The 16631-nt window shown below is 40.8% G+C and overlaps 1 protein-coding gene across 1 annotated transcript in view; it reads left to right on the top strand.

Moving 5' to 3' along the window:
• NEK11 (NIMA related kinase 11) overlaps window positions 1-16631 on the top strand; it is a 263068-nt gene that overhangs the window by 41963 nt on the left and 204474 nt on the right. The window contains 1 exon segment of the mRNA XM_024115178.3: window positions 6086-6251. Coding sequence (XP_023970946.1) covers window positions 6086-6251 — 166 coding nt within the window.

Genomic DNA, 16631 nt, shown 5'->3' with positions numbered 1-16631 from the left:
CCCTCTCCTCGCGCACCAGGAAGCAAAGAGGGAAGAAAAGGTCTCTTGCCTCTTCGGCAGCTCCAGACTTCAACCGGACTCCCTCCCGGCTAGCCGTGGCGCACTAGCCCCTTCAGGCTGTTTTCACTCTGCCAACTCCAGACCTTTCCCTGGGATCCGACAGAAGCCCAAGGCTCAGCTCCCAGCCCCCGCCCGCCCCGGCGGGTGAGCAGACAAGCCTCTAGGGCTGGTCTACATTATCTTTTAAAATGTAGTTATATATAGCTCAAATGCTTTTTTCTGATTAAAAATTGGGATAGATAAATGGCAGGTGGGGGATGCGGGGGGTGGAAGGAAGGAAGGAGTGTTTTGTGAACCTGCCAGGTTTTTAGCTATTTTAAGAAATACCCCTCCCTGTAACATTTTCATTCTTCATTCTATAATGTATACTGTGGTTGTGTGTGTGTCTGTGCATGAGTTACTCTAAAGAAGGATATATAGATATTGAAATTCTCAAGCAGTTTTCTTTTTTTGAAAAGTCACCTGCTTATTAATTTTCGTAGCCTATTCAGGTAATGCAAATATAGCTGTCCCTCTACTGGCTATTGATTTATACAGGGCAAATTGTAGAGAATGATAAATTCATTTCTTTTGCTACTTGGAATCCACCTGGGGAGAAGGCAATTCAGCTTACTACAAAGTAGTTTCGTGTGCAAAAGTGAATGTCCTGGGGCTCTAGTCTATAGATTTTGCGTTTTTTCTCTTCTCAAAGGAGAGTTAGGGGTCTTCACCCCATCCCCAGCTCTATTATTGCATTTATCGTGAAGTTGTTCAACTATTTTTTTAATTGTTGGCCTTTCCCATGAGACTGAGCTTTCTTGGAGGGCCGGAGTTTTATCTGTTTCATCTTTCTATCCCCAGAACATGATACTGTGTTTGGCATACCGAAGGCAGTCAGTAGATGGTGAAATAACAGAAATGTGGAACTTTTGATGCGAAGGTATTTGGCAGTGGCTGCCTGGCACCTTGTGTGGAGTCTGAAGTCAGGCTCAGCGGAAGGATTTTGCTCCTTAGTTGCTGGTGTCTGCCATGGGCACCTGAGGCTTGCTGTCCCTGCACTGTATGGTGATGTCATCTGAGCTCCGTCTGTGTCCAAACACTGCAACATGACTGTGATCAGGGGTGGAGAGGAAAAGATCAGATGAATCAGAGTTTTTACCCTGAAACAAGCTGGGATCAGGGATTTAATTGTTAAAAACAAAGGCAGCTCATAGATTATGGCATATGATGATGATCCATAAAATAATATTATCCTTTTCTCTGGCCACAGACATTAAAAATGTTTCTGAATTGCTGAAAGAAGGAAAAACAACTGAAATAAAATAAAATTCCATCTGTAGTATACTCTCCACTAACACCTACAATATTTTTTCAGCTACTCCTTTAGGTACCTTTAGTTCCCGGCTTTCCCATCTTTTATTAATGTGCCACTTTTTGGAACAACTATCACTGCCATTTTTTCATGTCCCTTTACGTTTTAAAGTTATATGTCATATTAAAGGGGATTAAGTAACTTTTAAAAGGATGTTTTTCCACTCTCATGATACTTCTACCCATAAAAGGCCCTAAATCCCTCAGAAGATCCTAAGTTTTAAGACTCAAATAAATGAATAAAAATTAACCTAAATGAGTCAAATTTTTGGAGGTTCAGTTTTCATTATCCCAAAGTGAGTGCTTCATGGGAACACCTCACAGTGCTCTGTGATGCATAATCACGTGCGTCAGGACTCTAGACGCAGATATGAGTAGCCACCCTCTGCACGGTTGAGGCAGAAGGGGATTTATTCTGAACACAGATGGCTCTCACAGCTGTGGGAGGCTGCGGGGCAGGGGAGGCTAAATTTCCAGGAATGTCAGCCTGGGATTGGCCCACTGCCACTGCCCCCAGGCCCACGCTCTTTCTTAGGACACCTGTATTAACAAAGGGAGGTCCTGTGCCTGCCCTGTCCCTCCACACAGCTCACACCCAAGGCAAGGTCCCGGCTTGGTCCAGCTGACTGGCAGAACCTAGGTCCCACACTGGCACCCCAACTCAAGGCAGGTGGGAGATGGAGGAATTGTTGTTGTCTGTCTGTTTTATCTAGGGAAGGCAGGACCCACAGCCCAGGGGACTACTACAATGTAGGGAGGCTGTCTAAAGACACTGGGCAGCCACAAATGACAGATTTCTGCTATGATACTGTCACATGAAAATAGCAGGCAAATTGTCTAAACTGGCCTCTAGTGTTAAAAAAATGTGTAGCAAAAAGATGTGAAGGAAGTACACAAAACTGTTACTGCTGATGATCTCTGTAGTGGATTGTGGACTATGTTTGTTTTCAAATTTTTCTGTAATAAAACTATATTTCCTTGTAAATTAGAAAAAAAAATGAGAGCTGACCATTTAAGAAAGGATTAGTTAAAAAAATTGCAGCCTTGCTAGATGGATGAAAACTCTTACTTTGAAAGTTCTGAGCAGATTTAATAATCTGTTAAACAGGTGAATATTGAATTTTTTAAAAAGCAAAAAATATTAGTCTTATTTAAACTGCAGTTAAAATCTGTTTCCTGTGGATTTGCCCTCAGTGGGTGCAGTAGCTGCTGATCAAATTAGAGAGTCACGGCAGCTTAAATCAGGAGGACCTCAGACATCACTTACCCTAACTTTGTAGCACCCAGCTCAATTTGAAGTTTTAGAAAATACAAACATAGTCATATACACACATTTATGCACACTGATCTGCTTACTATCTGTCTTCCTCAGGAGACCCAAGGGCAGGGGTGACGAATTATCAGAGCCCATTACACCACTACACACACAGCACTCCTCACTGAGATTCCAGAACTCTTAGGCCCCTTGGTTTATTTGCCCCTTGAAGACCTTTCTTTCACTCCTAGCCATTGCTGGACGCAAGGAAATGTGAGGTTCCTGCTTTGGAAATATAGCAGGGCCTCCACTCTGGGGTTCTTCTCCCTATCTGGGAGTTCTGTCCCCCAGGACACAGCCTGGGGACATGAACTATTTTCAGGGGCTCAGCAGTGCCTAATGTTCTTGCCTCCCCTTCATCTGGTCCCAAGGGTCTCTCTCACATGGGGCAGGGAGGACACTCACACCACTGGTCAAGTGCTCCTTCAGATCTTTTCTCTTTGGCCTTGGTCTCTCCTTTGGAAAATCAAAAGCCAAGAATTTGACTCATATTCTCTGTCGTTTGTGATGTCATCTTTTTCCTGAGGCAGCCTATGCTGCTTGTTCAATTTGAAATATGTGAAAGACTACAGGGAAATTTGGGGAAAATAACCCTGAACTTCTCAAAGATATCATCTGCCCCATTTGTATGGAAGGTGGGCCAATTTGAGGGGAATGAAATTAGCTATAGTTATCCCAAATTTCCGGTCACTCTCCAAAGTTTGTCAGTTCACTACTGATTCTAGAAAGAAACATGCCACTTGGGAAAGAGAACAGAAAGTTTGCAAAATGAGTGAGTCTGAAGGGGTGCCTGTTTTTGCAACTGCTAGAAAGTTTCTCCTGAACAGCTGAAGTTCTGATAAAATAAATATCTGTCCTGTTACTTAGGAGAGGGTGACAGGCTGAGTGTCACTGAGCCAGGGGCAAGCTTCCTTGACTCGGTCAGTTTCTGCGCTCTGCTCTGCTGATAAGGCTCTCACATTATGTGACATGCAAGGAGAGTTTCCTCTATCAGTTTTAGGTAAGGAAGGTGGAATATCTCCACATCTGCCAGAGGTGATTATATTAGATATCACCTGTCTTGATAGCCCTACCTTCGTCTGCTAAGCTGTGGGCAAATGAGATTTTATGCCTTATCATCAGGCTGCCAGACGGGGCTCAGGTAACTCTATGTAAAATCCCATGCCCTGTTGCACAATAGTTGATGTTTGCAAGAAAAAATAAGTATCTTAAAGCTTTTGATAGCATTTGTTCCTTCACAGCAAGAGAATATTGCAAGTTTGAGTGAGGCTTTATATCGCCGTGCTATATAAATTAACCACTGTGACTTTTACAACTGCACGTTGGCTGGGGCGCAGTAAGTACTGGAAAAGTACCATCAAGATGTCATTTGGCTTACGGCTTTATCATTTTTAGAAGTTACAGGAAAACAACCACGTCTGTCATTTCAAGCTCCTTTATTATACCAAACAGTTTGAGACGCCACTCTTAATAACATGAGGTCATTTTTAACCAAATTCTTGCTAGAACAGTCTCTCTATAGAACATGTTACCAAGCAAGAATTTCTCCAGAATCCACTCCATTATCAAGTAGGGGCCTGGTAGGGCATTCAAGACCTAACAAAACCAATGTGATGGCCCCTGTCCAGTGTTATTGGGGCTGGTCCTTGGTTACATAAGGGAACAATTTTAAAATGAAATGACATAACTAAAACGTTTATATCAACTTAAAACATATCGTTGTACATTTTCTCTCATTTTTGTTGTGCAGCCAACATCTGATGTCCTCTGATGAGAGGTCGCTTCATCTTTTTTGCATAAACTTACCCATGTTAAGTTGATTAAGTTTTCCAAATTTACCTTCTTTAAAGTAGAATGAGAATTTAGCAATCTCAGTTTAGAATGCTAGATTTTTACATTTTTAAACCAACGTTTTAGAACTGTCTTATCAATTACTTCTTTAACAGCATTTTTTTTTTGTAACTTGTCATTATTAAGCTTTGTGGTAAACATTTGACTTAGTTTTTCTAGTAGAGACAACACTCACTCACCCTTCATCAGTTTGTCATATTTAAGTCACAGATTTACAATACTGGGCACGAGTGGTATAAACAAGTTTGGGAATAGACTCTATGACTTGGGTAAACACCTCAACTGGAAGGTGGTCCAGAGAGCACCTGCTGGCCACTGCGCCCCCAACACAAACGTGGCCATTGGCATCTGTTAGAAAGGACTGCAGAGCTCTGGTTAATCTAGGATTTGGTTAAAGGGCCTTTAATTAAGAGAGCTTCTACTATAAATACATTTTCATTAATATGCATAGGCAGTTACTCTTAAATAACATTACTGCAAAATGTCTTCTAGTACAGGTCCTGCAGAACTTAATGAACAGCTAAGGCTCACTTATAATCAGTGGAATCTGTCTGCATACATAATTGGTGCTCTAAAGTGCTTCTCCCGGCAATCTGTTTACACTGTGGCACTGTAATTGGTTTGGTCATCAGTCTGTTTCTTTCTGTAGATGGGAAGAGATAATGTTTTGGTCCACTCCTCATTAGTTATCACAATTTTTAAATTAATAATTTGGAGATGTAATGAGCTCTTGTTCTATTTATATATGCTTGAATACCTCTGTCAATGTTTTTAGATTTTTTTCTTCTCCTAAATACTGGTAGCAATAAAGTATGATATGCCAAGGATAGTTTTGAAAAGAAAATAAGTAGATATTGATTCTGCTGATATTAAGTTGATAGATTTGGAAAATTTTAGAGCTGAGAGACAGAGAGAAGTATGTGTATTTATATACACATGCAGAGGCAGAGAGAGAGTCAGAGAGGAAAAGAGAGAGTCAAAAAGAGAATAAGAAAGATGCAAAGAGACAGAGAGACAGATTTTATAATTATATTATATTCACATACACATACACACACACACACACACATATATATATATATATATAGAGAGAGAGAGACAGACAGAGAGACAGAGAGAGACAGAGAGATACCAAGATAGGAATTGTGAGAGAAAAAGAAAAGCAGACAGAAACAGGAAAACAGATAAGTAGAGACAGAAAACACACAAAGAGACAGAAAAAGACAGAAACAGAGACACCTAGAGGCTGAGGAAGAGCCGCTTCAGCCACGCCACTCAAGATTAGCCCTGTCTCTGCCCCGTGTGACCAAACTAGGGCTGCAGGTATGGAGGGCACTGCCAGGACAAAGGCAGACCCAGGGTGCCCAGGAGTCACCGGTGATAGCAGACCTCTGAGTAGGTCACAGCCTGGGCATTAGTTAGATGGTCGTGCACCACTGTTCATATCTATTAAACGTGTTTTTTAGTTCTAAATGTATTAAAAAAATTTTTTTTTTTTTTTGGCTGCAGAAAGGTCCTGAAGGAAATCTCTACTGGAGAACTCAATCCAAATGAGACTGTGCAGGCCACTTTTGAGGTCCAGCTCCTTTCCAAGCTGGACCATCCAGCCATTGTCAAGTTCCATGCGAGCTTTGTGGAGCAAGAGAATTTCTGCATTATCACAGAGTACTGTGAGGTGAGACTCTCCTTCTCTTTTTGAAATCTTAATAAAAATATATTTCATAGGGCTTCCCTGGTGGCGCAGTGGTTAAGAATCCGCCTGCCAATGCAGGGAACATGGATTCGAGCCCTGGTCCGGGAAGATCCCACATGCCCTGGAGCAACTAAGCCCGTGCGCCACAACTACTGAGCCCGCATGCCACAACTACTGAAGCCTGCGCGCATAGAGCCTGTGCTCCGCAACAAGAGAAGCCACCACAATGAGAAGCCCGCACACCGCAACCAAGAGTAGCCCCCACTTGCCGCAACTAGAGAAAGCCCGTGTGCAGCAACGAAGACCCAATGCAGCCAAAGATAAATAAAATAAAATATATATATATATATATATTTCATAGTAAAAAGCTGTCTGTAAAGAGACATCTCAGAAGTTTAATTAGCCAACCACAAGGTGAACTATAAATACCTGGGATGTTGTGTCTTGCTGCTAAGAGTGATCATCTCTATGTAATTGACAAACTTGTTTCTGATGAAGGGTTTCTCTTTCTTGGAAAACTCAGAGTGAATGTATTTTAAGGAGGAATTGTGGCAGAAAAATGATCCAGCATATTTTTTTTTGGTGTGTGTGTGTGGGGGGTGGTGCATTCTCCAAGCCTGCGACAACGGTTCGATTATTAGATGGACGTTTAAATGCCGTAACAGAGGCCTGGACAGAGCAGAGGGACACCTCCGGAGTCCTGGGTTCTAGCTCTGTGGTTCATTTTCCCCAATGGCAACTTGGAAATGGGAATATGGCTCATTTTCCCCATGAAAATCCTTCATATTAACTGATTTGTGGTTTATGGCTTCAGGTATTTGCAGTTTTCCCTGCCATTCCATGTTCTCCCCAAGTGATAATAGCTGAGCATTTTACTGAGCCCAAGTGAACATGAAGCTGCTGAGAAAGGTGCCGGGTGGAGGGGGCTTGGGGCTGACAAGGTGCAGCATATGTGGGCGGTCACTCCTGAGAGGCTAGGGAGAGGGGAGTTACAGGGGTTGGGTCAGAAAGAGAATACCCAAACATGACCTTGCTCAGACAGTATCTCCCAGAACATTCTGAGAGCTAGTGTTAGCCAAATGTACCTTGGGAGAATCTGGTTCTATTCATACTTTAGAACGTATTCAATTCATCACCTGGGTGTTGCTGAGGCCCATGAGAAATGACGCTGGGAAGAAAGAAGATGCTCTTTAGAGGGGGAGGCAGGCCTGTTTGGGTCAGAGGGTGCTGGGTGTCTGAGGTGCGGAAAAGAAGAGGAAGGAGGAGAAGCAAATCAGAAGGAGTAAAGATAGCAACAAAAACCAGCCTCGCTGTGCTTTACATGATAGCTGATGTGTCATCCAAAATGAAAACAGTAGCCAAGTTAGAATATCTGAACGTTTGATATCATCCAGGTCTTGGCTGTTCCCCTTCAGGACAGTCTCCCTGGCACAGCCTTGCTGGGAGTTTCCCCATCCAGTCTTGCCACTCCTCTGCTTGAAGGAGAAGCGGGGGAAGAAAAGGAAAAGAACCAGGACATTTGGGTGTTTACTTCTCCTTCATCCAACAGATTTTTAAGAAAATCAGTAAAATGATGAGGTGCGTAGAGCATGGGTAAGAACAGCTGCTCTGGCAAATATGTCACTGATCTATGCAAAACCCAGGGATTTACAAATATAGCTACACTATGATCCATCATCTATAATTTAATCATTTTCTTCTTTTTGCCCCATTCAGTTAATAAACTATCTTATGTGGGAAGCAACTGACCCCTATTGCTTATCCTATTACTGCTACCTCTGCTGCTGTCGGCACACTGAATTTTCCAGAGAGACTCTCACAATCTTAAAATAGTTTTCACTGTAGTGAGGACTGTCCAGTGGAACTTTGTGTGATGATGGTAATACTCTATATTTGTGCTGTCCAATATGGTAGTTGCTAGTCACATACGACCCTTTAGCGCCTGATGAAATATGGCTAGTATGGTTGAGGAGCTGGATGTTAAACTTCATTTAATTTTAATTACTTTAAATGTAAATAACCATGTGTAGCTGGTGGCTACCATATTGAACAGAGCTAGGTGATAAGCTATAACTTTCTCTCCTTATATTAATTTTTAATTATTTTCATGTAATTTTAATCTACTAGAACAGTTACAGAACACAGTGAACTCCCGTATACACTTTGCCCAGATTTACCAATTGTTATTTTTTCACATGTGCTTTATTATTCTATTTATTCTTTCTATCTATCTGTCTATCTATTTTTTCCTGAACCACTTGAGAGTAAGTTGCAGACATGATGCCCCTTTGTCCTAAATCCTCCTGTGAGCGTTTTCTAAGGCCAAGGACATTTCCTTAACATGACTACAGTACGAAGATCAAAATCAGGAAATTAACAACAGTGCAATGCTGGTATGTAATCCAGTGGTTCTCAGTGTGTGATCCCAGACCAGCAGCATCAGCATCATTTGGGCTCTTTACTTAGAGATACAGATTGTTAGCTTCCACCACAGCCACAGTGAATTAGAAATTCTGGGGGTGGGATCTGGCTATCTGTGTTTGACAGGCCCACCAGGTGAGGCTGAAGCACACTGCAGTTTGAGAACCACACATCTAATCCACAAATCTCACTCAAATTGAGCCCATTTGTCCCAGTTATGTCTTTAGAAAGGACATTTCTATAAGAATGTCTTTTTCTCGCGCAGGATCCAATCCAGGATCATCTGCATTACTTTTTTTTTTTAACATCTTTATTGGAGTATAATTGCTTTACAATGGTGTGTTAGTTTCTGCTTTACAACAAAGTGAATCAGTTATACATATACATATGTTCCCATATCTCTTCCCTCTTGCGTCTCCCTCCCTCCCACCCCTCTAGATGGTCACAAAGCACCGAGCTGATCTCCCTGTGCTATGCGGCTGCTTCCCACTAGCTATCTATTTTACGTTTGGTAGTGTATATATGTCCATGCCACTCTCTCACTTCGTCACAGCTTACCCTTTCCCCTCCCCATATCCTCAAGTCCATGCTCTAGTAGGTCTGTGTCTTTATTCCCGTCTTACCCCTAGTTTCCATGGACTGAGCTGCTCCTCCCACCCCGGGGCGTTGCCATGGTGACAGCCGCTGGCCAGGGAGCAGCTGCTGGGCTTCCCTGTTCCACCTGCTGAGCTGTCAGGACACGCTTCCCTGAGGAACGACGTGTGTGGGTCGCTAGTTCTCCTTGCTAACCGAGATATTTCTCATCTTCATGAGCTTAACTCACACAAACCTGGCATTATCCTCTTCTTATTGAGGTAAAATAATAATATTGGAAATAGCAGATGGCCAGACTTGCACCTCATAGAAAAATGTTATCACCATTTGTAGCTGGGTTTTTTAATCCCCAAGTTTCCTCTTCTGTAATTTAATTTGGGGCCTTGCAAGATTGAAATACACACATATAAATGCATTCACGAGGCCTCTATGTCCACCACCCAACCCTTTGGACACATCACATCAGATTATGAGTGTAAAAAGCAAATTACCTAATTCTCACAACTTCTTGTCAAGTTCTAACCAAATCTTTGATGGAAAATAGTACCCAAACTACCAAAGTGACAGAATGTTTCAGGTATTGCTGCCTTCCATTCTCCTCCAGCCAGGGAAATGGGGCAACTTGCTGTCCCCTGTCCCTCCTCCACAGTTTCCCACCTCTTCATCTGTGCCCTTTCAGAATGTCCTTCCTCCTGGCCCCACGTTTTCAGTTCCCACCCATTCTCCCAGGCCCGCTGAAATGTCACACACTCTACAAAGATTCCTATAATCTCCTGGCTGGAAATCACTCCTCACCCGATCCCCGACTCTCATCTCATTTCAACTCGGTGACACACAGCACATTATACATAGTATCATCCATCTCAGATCAGACTCTCAGCGTGTGGGACTGATCTTTTTCTGATTAATTTTTGTATTGCATCATGAACCCATGTAATGAGCCACAAAGAAGTTAGTACTCAGGAAATTTCTTTTCTTTTGACGAGTTCTTTACCACTTGCTTCCAGCTGCCTCTCACCTTATTTCTGTCAAATGCCGATGGTAAAATTTTGGATCCTTCTATCTGTCATATATGTTGAAAGCACTTTGTCAGAAAGCAGGGAAGGTTGGACTTGTCTGTTTCCTGGACTGTGATATTAACATAGCTAAATAAAAATTATATCAATATAGTTGTAGTGCTTAACCTTGGCTGCACACTGGAATCACCCGAAAAGCTTTCAAAACTCCTGAGGGCTAAGGCCCTCCTTCAGAAAGTCTGATTTAATTGGTCTGGGGAATGACCCAGGCATCAGGATTTTTGAAAGCTCTCCAGGTGATTCTAATGGGCAGCCAGGGCCGAGAACTGCAAAAAAAAGGGAGAATGGCCAGCGTGGAAACAGAAAAATATAGTCATAGAAGAAAACCGTGTCAGTGTTTATGGAGCACTGAGCAAAGATGAGGCTCAGCTGAGAACCAGGGAGTCTGGCTGGCTCTGCTGGTGGGTGTGGTTTTCTGCTCAGGCCACCAGCTGGGTGCTGTTATTCATGAAAATTACCTGCCTTGTTCTCCAGGCTCCCTGAGCAACCTTCTATCCTGTTTCTCCTCAGACTTTCATGCCCTGATTTTAGCATTTTTTCAGTGGTAGTTGCCTGGAGCAGTTTTTACTGTGATATTTGCCTAATGGTGATTATGTATTTCCCTCATTCTTTCTACATTTACTAATTAGGGTTCTCTTGTTAGAAAGAGCTATTCCACTGTTCCTTCTTCTCCATTGATGTCTTTATTCAATTATTTATATCAGTATGGACTCATGGATATTTATTTTATTCTATGGGTTATAGCCCAATGCTGTCATTATTAATTTTCTTTCTCAAATTGGTCCAGCTTCGGCTAGTGGGGCTCCTTCAGATTGGCTCCTGTGTCCTCTAAACATGTCCCCATCCTTTTTGAAGGAGAAGTGGATTCTTATCTATAAACTATATTTTGTAGATGAGGAAACGGGACCCCAGAGAGGTGATTTTCTGGCAATCACATGGCTAGAATGTTGGATTTCATCCAGGACCAGGGTCAGGACCACAGGGGTATAGAGAAAGCTGTTCCTGTTTTTCTTTTACTTGGATTGCTCCTATTCCTCCCTTAATATTTAATAGAGTCAACAAAATAGTTCATGGTGCCTACCTTCCCAAGCTTGAAATTATCTACTTCTACCTGGACATGAATCAATAGAGATGGATTGTTTTATTGTTCATATCAACAATGTTAACCAAACATGTTTCAGATGGTGGCGCTAAACTAAACATAGATTTTAACACAGCTACACTAATCAAGCCTGTCTGTGTGAATTATGCAAAATATAAAGCTAACACTTTCGTTTACAAGATGAACAGGTTCTGGGGAATCTGATGTACAGCATGGTGACCATGGTTAACAATACTGCACTTAGACATTTCAAATTTGCCAAGAGAGTAGATCTCAAGTGTTCTCAACACACACATGAGTGTGCATGCACACACACACATAGGAACCACCATGTGAGATATTGGATGTGTCAATCAACTTGACTGTGGTAATCATCTCACAGTGCACATGTCCACCAGATCATCCTGTTTTATGGGAAAGCTGCTCCTTCCCTTGGCTTATTCTCACTTATGTTCTGTATCTTTATCTATCTCTATATAACACATACATATACATAGACACAAAAACACATGTATATCAATTTGTACACACACATATGTCTTAATGTAATAATATAATTATTTATTGTATTTTCTATCAATAGTAGACTAGATAGGGTTTGAAACAGTAGAAAGTGTATGGACTCTGGCATCACACTGACTTCTGTTCAAATCTTGGTCCATTTCCTTGAACAAGTTATTTCATTTTTCTGACCCCTTTCCTAATTTTAAGATAGGGTAAACAACACCTAGTATATTATTAGGTTTTTATAGGTATTTGAAATAATAAAGTTAATTTATTAACTTTATGAGTTAAAATAAAGTTAAAAAAGGGACTATCAGACCTTTCCTCCTAACAGACTGTCAGTAATGGAAGCTGTCTTTATAATAGTTCATTATTTCAGTGTGACCTCACTCTCCCCCCAGGTTGTTTTCTAGAAGGCGAGCTAATTTTTACCTCTGAGTTTTTGGCTTGCAGCCTTTAGTGTAAGGATTCATGCCAGAAGGAGGAAACATGGAAAATTTTAAACACTAATGGGTCCAATAGCAACATTCAAGCAAGTACTTTCTAAGGATCTGTTTGTAATATAAAAAGAACATTTTAAATCTCCTCTTATGTTTCTCATTTATGCAAATTGTTTAAATAAACCAAGTAAGTGGGTTGAGTTTTATAATGGTGAAATTCTAGTGAGTCTCTGTAGACTCTTGCAAGTGAATTTGGCAATGACATGTACCACCAGGCTTACTGGTTCTCAGAGGGTCCTTACAACTTCATGCTGGATGTCTTGGGTGTACTATTAGAGACAAACCCATTGTTGTCCTTCAAAGCCACTGCTGCAGCTCTGTCTGAGGCCACGGATGAGAGACACTCCTGGTATATTGATCTTTGTGACATTGATTAGTGACTTTCTGTCTTAGTCCGTTCAGGCTACTATAACAAAATACCATAGACTGTGTGCCTTATAAACAACATACATTTATTTCTCACAGTTCTGGAGGCTGGGAAGTCTAAGATCAAGGTTCTGGCAGATTCAGTGTCTGGTGAGAACCCAATTCCTCACCTCTTAATTCCATCACACTGTGGGGTTAGGATTTCAACATATACATTTTGGGGGACACGAACATTGTCTATAGCATTATCCTTCCCAGTGTGAGCTCCAGGTGTCCACACATCAGGGCTGTCTTCAGTGGTCTGCATTGCTGGGATTGCTGCTGATTAAGGGAACTAGAGTTATCTTCAGAGAGGTGCATCCCATCAGAGCCCTCTGGTTTTCCTGGGCAGCTCCTGCCTGGCTATGTAGGCCTCCCTGAATTCACTGTGCCAGTTCTATGGGTCTAGACTTTATTCAGCTAAAGAAGATGGTAAATAATATGTATCTTGTGTTTTTATACACCTAAACTGATCTGTTCGTGATCTTTGTAAGTACCATAAGTAAAATCATTTGACTTGTTCCATTTACTTTCTTTGTTTAAACTATGAAATATTTTAAGCTTTTCACAAAAAGAAGTTTAAAAATAAGGCCACTGATTTTTATTTAAAATTGTTGATGTAAAAATTGAAAAACAAAACTAGTTTCATTTACGAGAAATGTATGAATGCACTAATATCAAGCAATTCATAAGCCCAGTAGAAATTTTGGCATTTGGAGTGTGGCTTTAGCTATCATATATGACTTTGTATAAATATGTGATCAAAAATAGAATCAGAATAAACCACTCCAAATAGATTATTTTAAAAAAACAGTCCAGTGATTTATAGGTAAAAGCATTATTTCATGTCACTTCTTAAAAAAAAATAAATTCTACCACTTTATTCTTATTTATGTACATTTACCTCAGCAGGAAGAAAACTTACTCTAAAAGAATTTGAAAGAAAATTAGCAACTAAACCCAAGAGTGCTCAGTTATATTATCAAGACATAAATGTCACGATACTACATGGCATTCTTTAGTAACTATTTAGAAACTGGATCTTCTTATTTTGCTTTTAAGAGCATAACGTGGTTTGACATTTTCCCCACTTTTTATGAACTCCATTTACAAATTTAAAAATATATTATAAAATAATTTTTATTCAACCCAGACTTTCTCAGATACATCTTTTGCCTTTGGAATTTTTCAAACTATTGGACAAAATGTTTCCATTAATAGGTGAGATATTACATATTTGGCCCATTTGTGTTATTATCTAGCAGCACTTTCTTAAAGTGCAGTCTATGGCCTGTCCCAGAGTCACTTAGGATGCTTGTTAAAAAATACAAATTCCAGGCTTCCCTGGTGGTGCAGTGATTAAGAATCCGCCTGCCAATTCCGGGGACACGGGTTCGAGCCCTGGTCCAGGAAGATCCCACATGCTGTGGAGCAACTAAGCCTGTGTGCCACAACTACTGAGTCTGCTCTCTAGAGCCCACAAAACCACAACTACTGAGCCCGCGTGCCACACTACTGAAGCCTGCAGGCCTAGAGCCTGTGCTCTGCAACAAAAGAAGCCACTGCAATGAGGAGCCCACGCACCGCAACGAAGAGTGGCCCCCGCTCGCGGAAACTAGAGAATGCCCGCGCACAGTAACGAAGACACAACGCAGCGAAAAAAGAAAATAAATAAATAAATTTATTTTAAAAAATACAGATTCCTTGGTCCTCTCCTAATTTACTGAATCAGAGTCTCTGTTGATACAGCCCAGGAATATGCATTTTAAACAAGCAACTTGAATGTGTCTGATACATGCAAAATTTTGAGGTCCACTGGAAGGATGTCTCAGAACCTTAGTTAAAGGAGATGTAGAGTGTGAGGGAGCTGCATCTTAAGATGTCGGCCCAGAGAATTAATCAGGGGCAGCGCTTTCATTTTAAAATGAGGAAGTAGGGCAGAACAATTTTTCAAGCTCTTTGCAGCCCTGAAATCCTGAGATTGTTTTGCCCTTTGTGTATGCTCTGAACATTGCAGTCTCACTGTATTCAGGCTCTGAGAAGGCTCTCCTCTGTCTTTTAAACTGGATGTAAGTGCTTCTATTGATGACTTTAAAAACACGGATTAATTTTTAAAATCAAATCCTTTTAGGTTTTAAAACTTTTTAATGTCAATTAAAGATGGAGTTCAGACACTGTATTTGAGTTGCTCTTCATTTCTTCAAGGTCTTGGTGTTTCAAAGTCAATCTGATGTTGGCTAACTTGGATGGCGGAAGGAGGCAAGACCATTAATCCGTCAAATGGTACATTTTGGGTTACAGATTTTTGAAACCTTAGAAGTTAACATCAAGGCTTTTATTGCGACTTTCGAGGGGTGATATTAGTAAAGGAAAGCATTTTCTGTCAGCAGTATAGATTTAGGGCAATATTAATATTGGTTCAAATTAAAGTCAATACTCTTTTCATTAGAGTTGCCTTAGCAATAGAAGTCATCATTAAATATTTCTCAAAGTCAAGGAAACAGAATGAGCCTACAGATATTGTAATAAGAGCTTCTTAAACCAAGGTGTGACATTTCATCCAAAACGTTTGATTTTTACTTTGATGATGGCTTGGCAAAAGAAATAAATACTTTTCATATTGCTGAATTAAAATCAGACTGCTTCACAAAAAATTGTTTCTTTTTTATATGAAATTTGTTGTGTCTTAATTTGTGAGTGACTTGACTACCTTCATTAAATCCTAAGAAAATCTACAGAGTGTTTATTAAAGAACAAAGTAAATACAAAACAAATAGTTTTTCTTGCAGATAAACATGCAGAATGAAAACTGCGGGGGGAGTAACTTGAGGAGGATAAGACCCAGCTCTCCAGTTAATTTGATCTTTTGGCATTCTGTCTTCTTGTCAATAGAACATGTCCCTTGTTAACGCTAAGAACTAGTACATTTCTTCTTCTTATGGTTCTACCTGAGAAGGGGGTGTTTGTGTACCCTCTTTTGACATTTCACTTTGAGGCCAGGTATTGAAGGCCCTACTCCTTTTTTTCCCCCCAAATAGTCTAAGTATATGTTTCTTTAGTCACAGGAAATGTGCACACACTTAACATCAATGCAGGAAACAGATAAGCAACCTCTACTCACTACTTGAGGGGGGAGCATAAGGAGGTGATAGTCAGACTAACAATGAATGTCACCCAGGGAGTGTGCTCGTCTATGGCAAGATGACTCACAGGGAATGTAATTCTGCTCACTCACAAGGAAACAATACCGAAGCTGATACAAATGTGGTAGGAATTTGTATTTCTTTAACTAATATAGTTTTAAAATGACCATAGGAAATGAAAAGCAGCATTGAGGTTTGGAGACAAATTCCTGAAAGAAATGTTATTTGAACATACAGACAAATTTCTCCAAATTTCAGTATTATTGAGGCAGACAATTATGTCACAAAGGCCATTTTCATAGGGGTGACTGTACTTATGTATGACCTTCCTAAAGTAGGAAACGTTGGGTTGAAGCTGTCAACTTCATTGATATTTCTTTAAGGCAAGCTTTTCTTCTTTTTTTTTTTTCTTTTCATTTCTTTCTTCCCTCCCTCTTCCTTCCTTCCTCCCTCCCTTCCAACCTTCCTTCCTCCCTCCCTCCCTCCTTCCCCCCTTTCCTTTTTTCCTTCCTTCCTTCCTTCTTTTTCTCCCTCCTTCCTGCTTTCTTGGCTTTCTTTCTGTCACTTCCTATCTCAAGCTATTCAGGAAGGGAATGGCAACATGTAGATAATTATCT

The sequence above is a fragment of the Physeter macrocephalus genome, chromosome 1 (assembly GCF_002837175.3).
Source record: "Physeter macrocephalus isolate SW-GA chromosome 1, ASM283717v5, whole genome shotgun sequence".
NCBI classification, from domain to species: Eukaryota; Metazoa; Chordata; class Mammalia; order Artiodactyla; family Physeteridae; genus Physeter; species Physeter macrocephalus.
The sequence above is the reverse complement of the archived record's forward strand: the minus strand, read 5'-3'. Positions and strand labels throughout refer to the sequence as shown.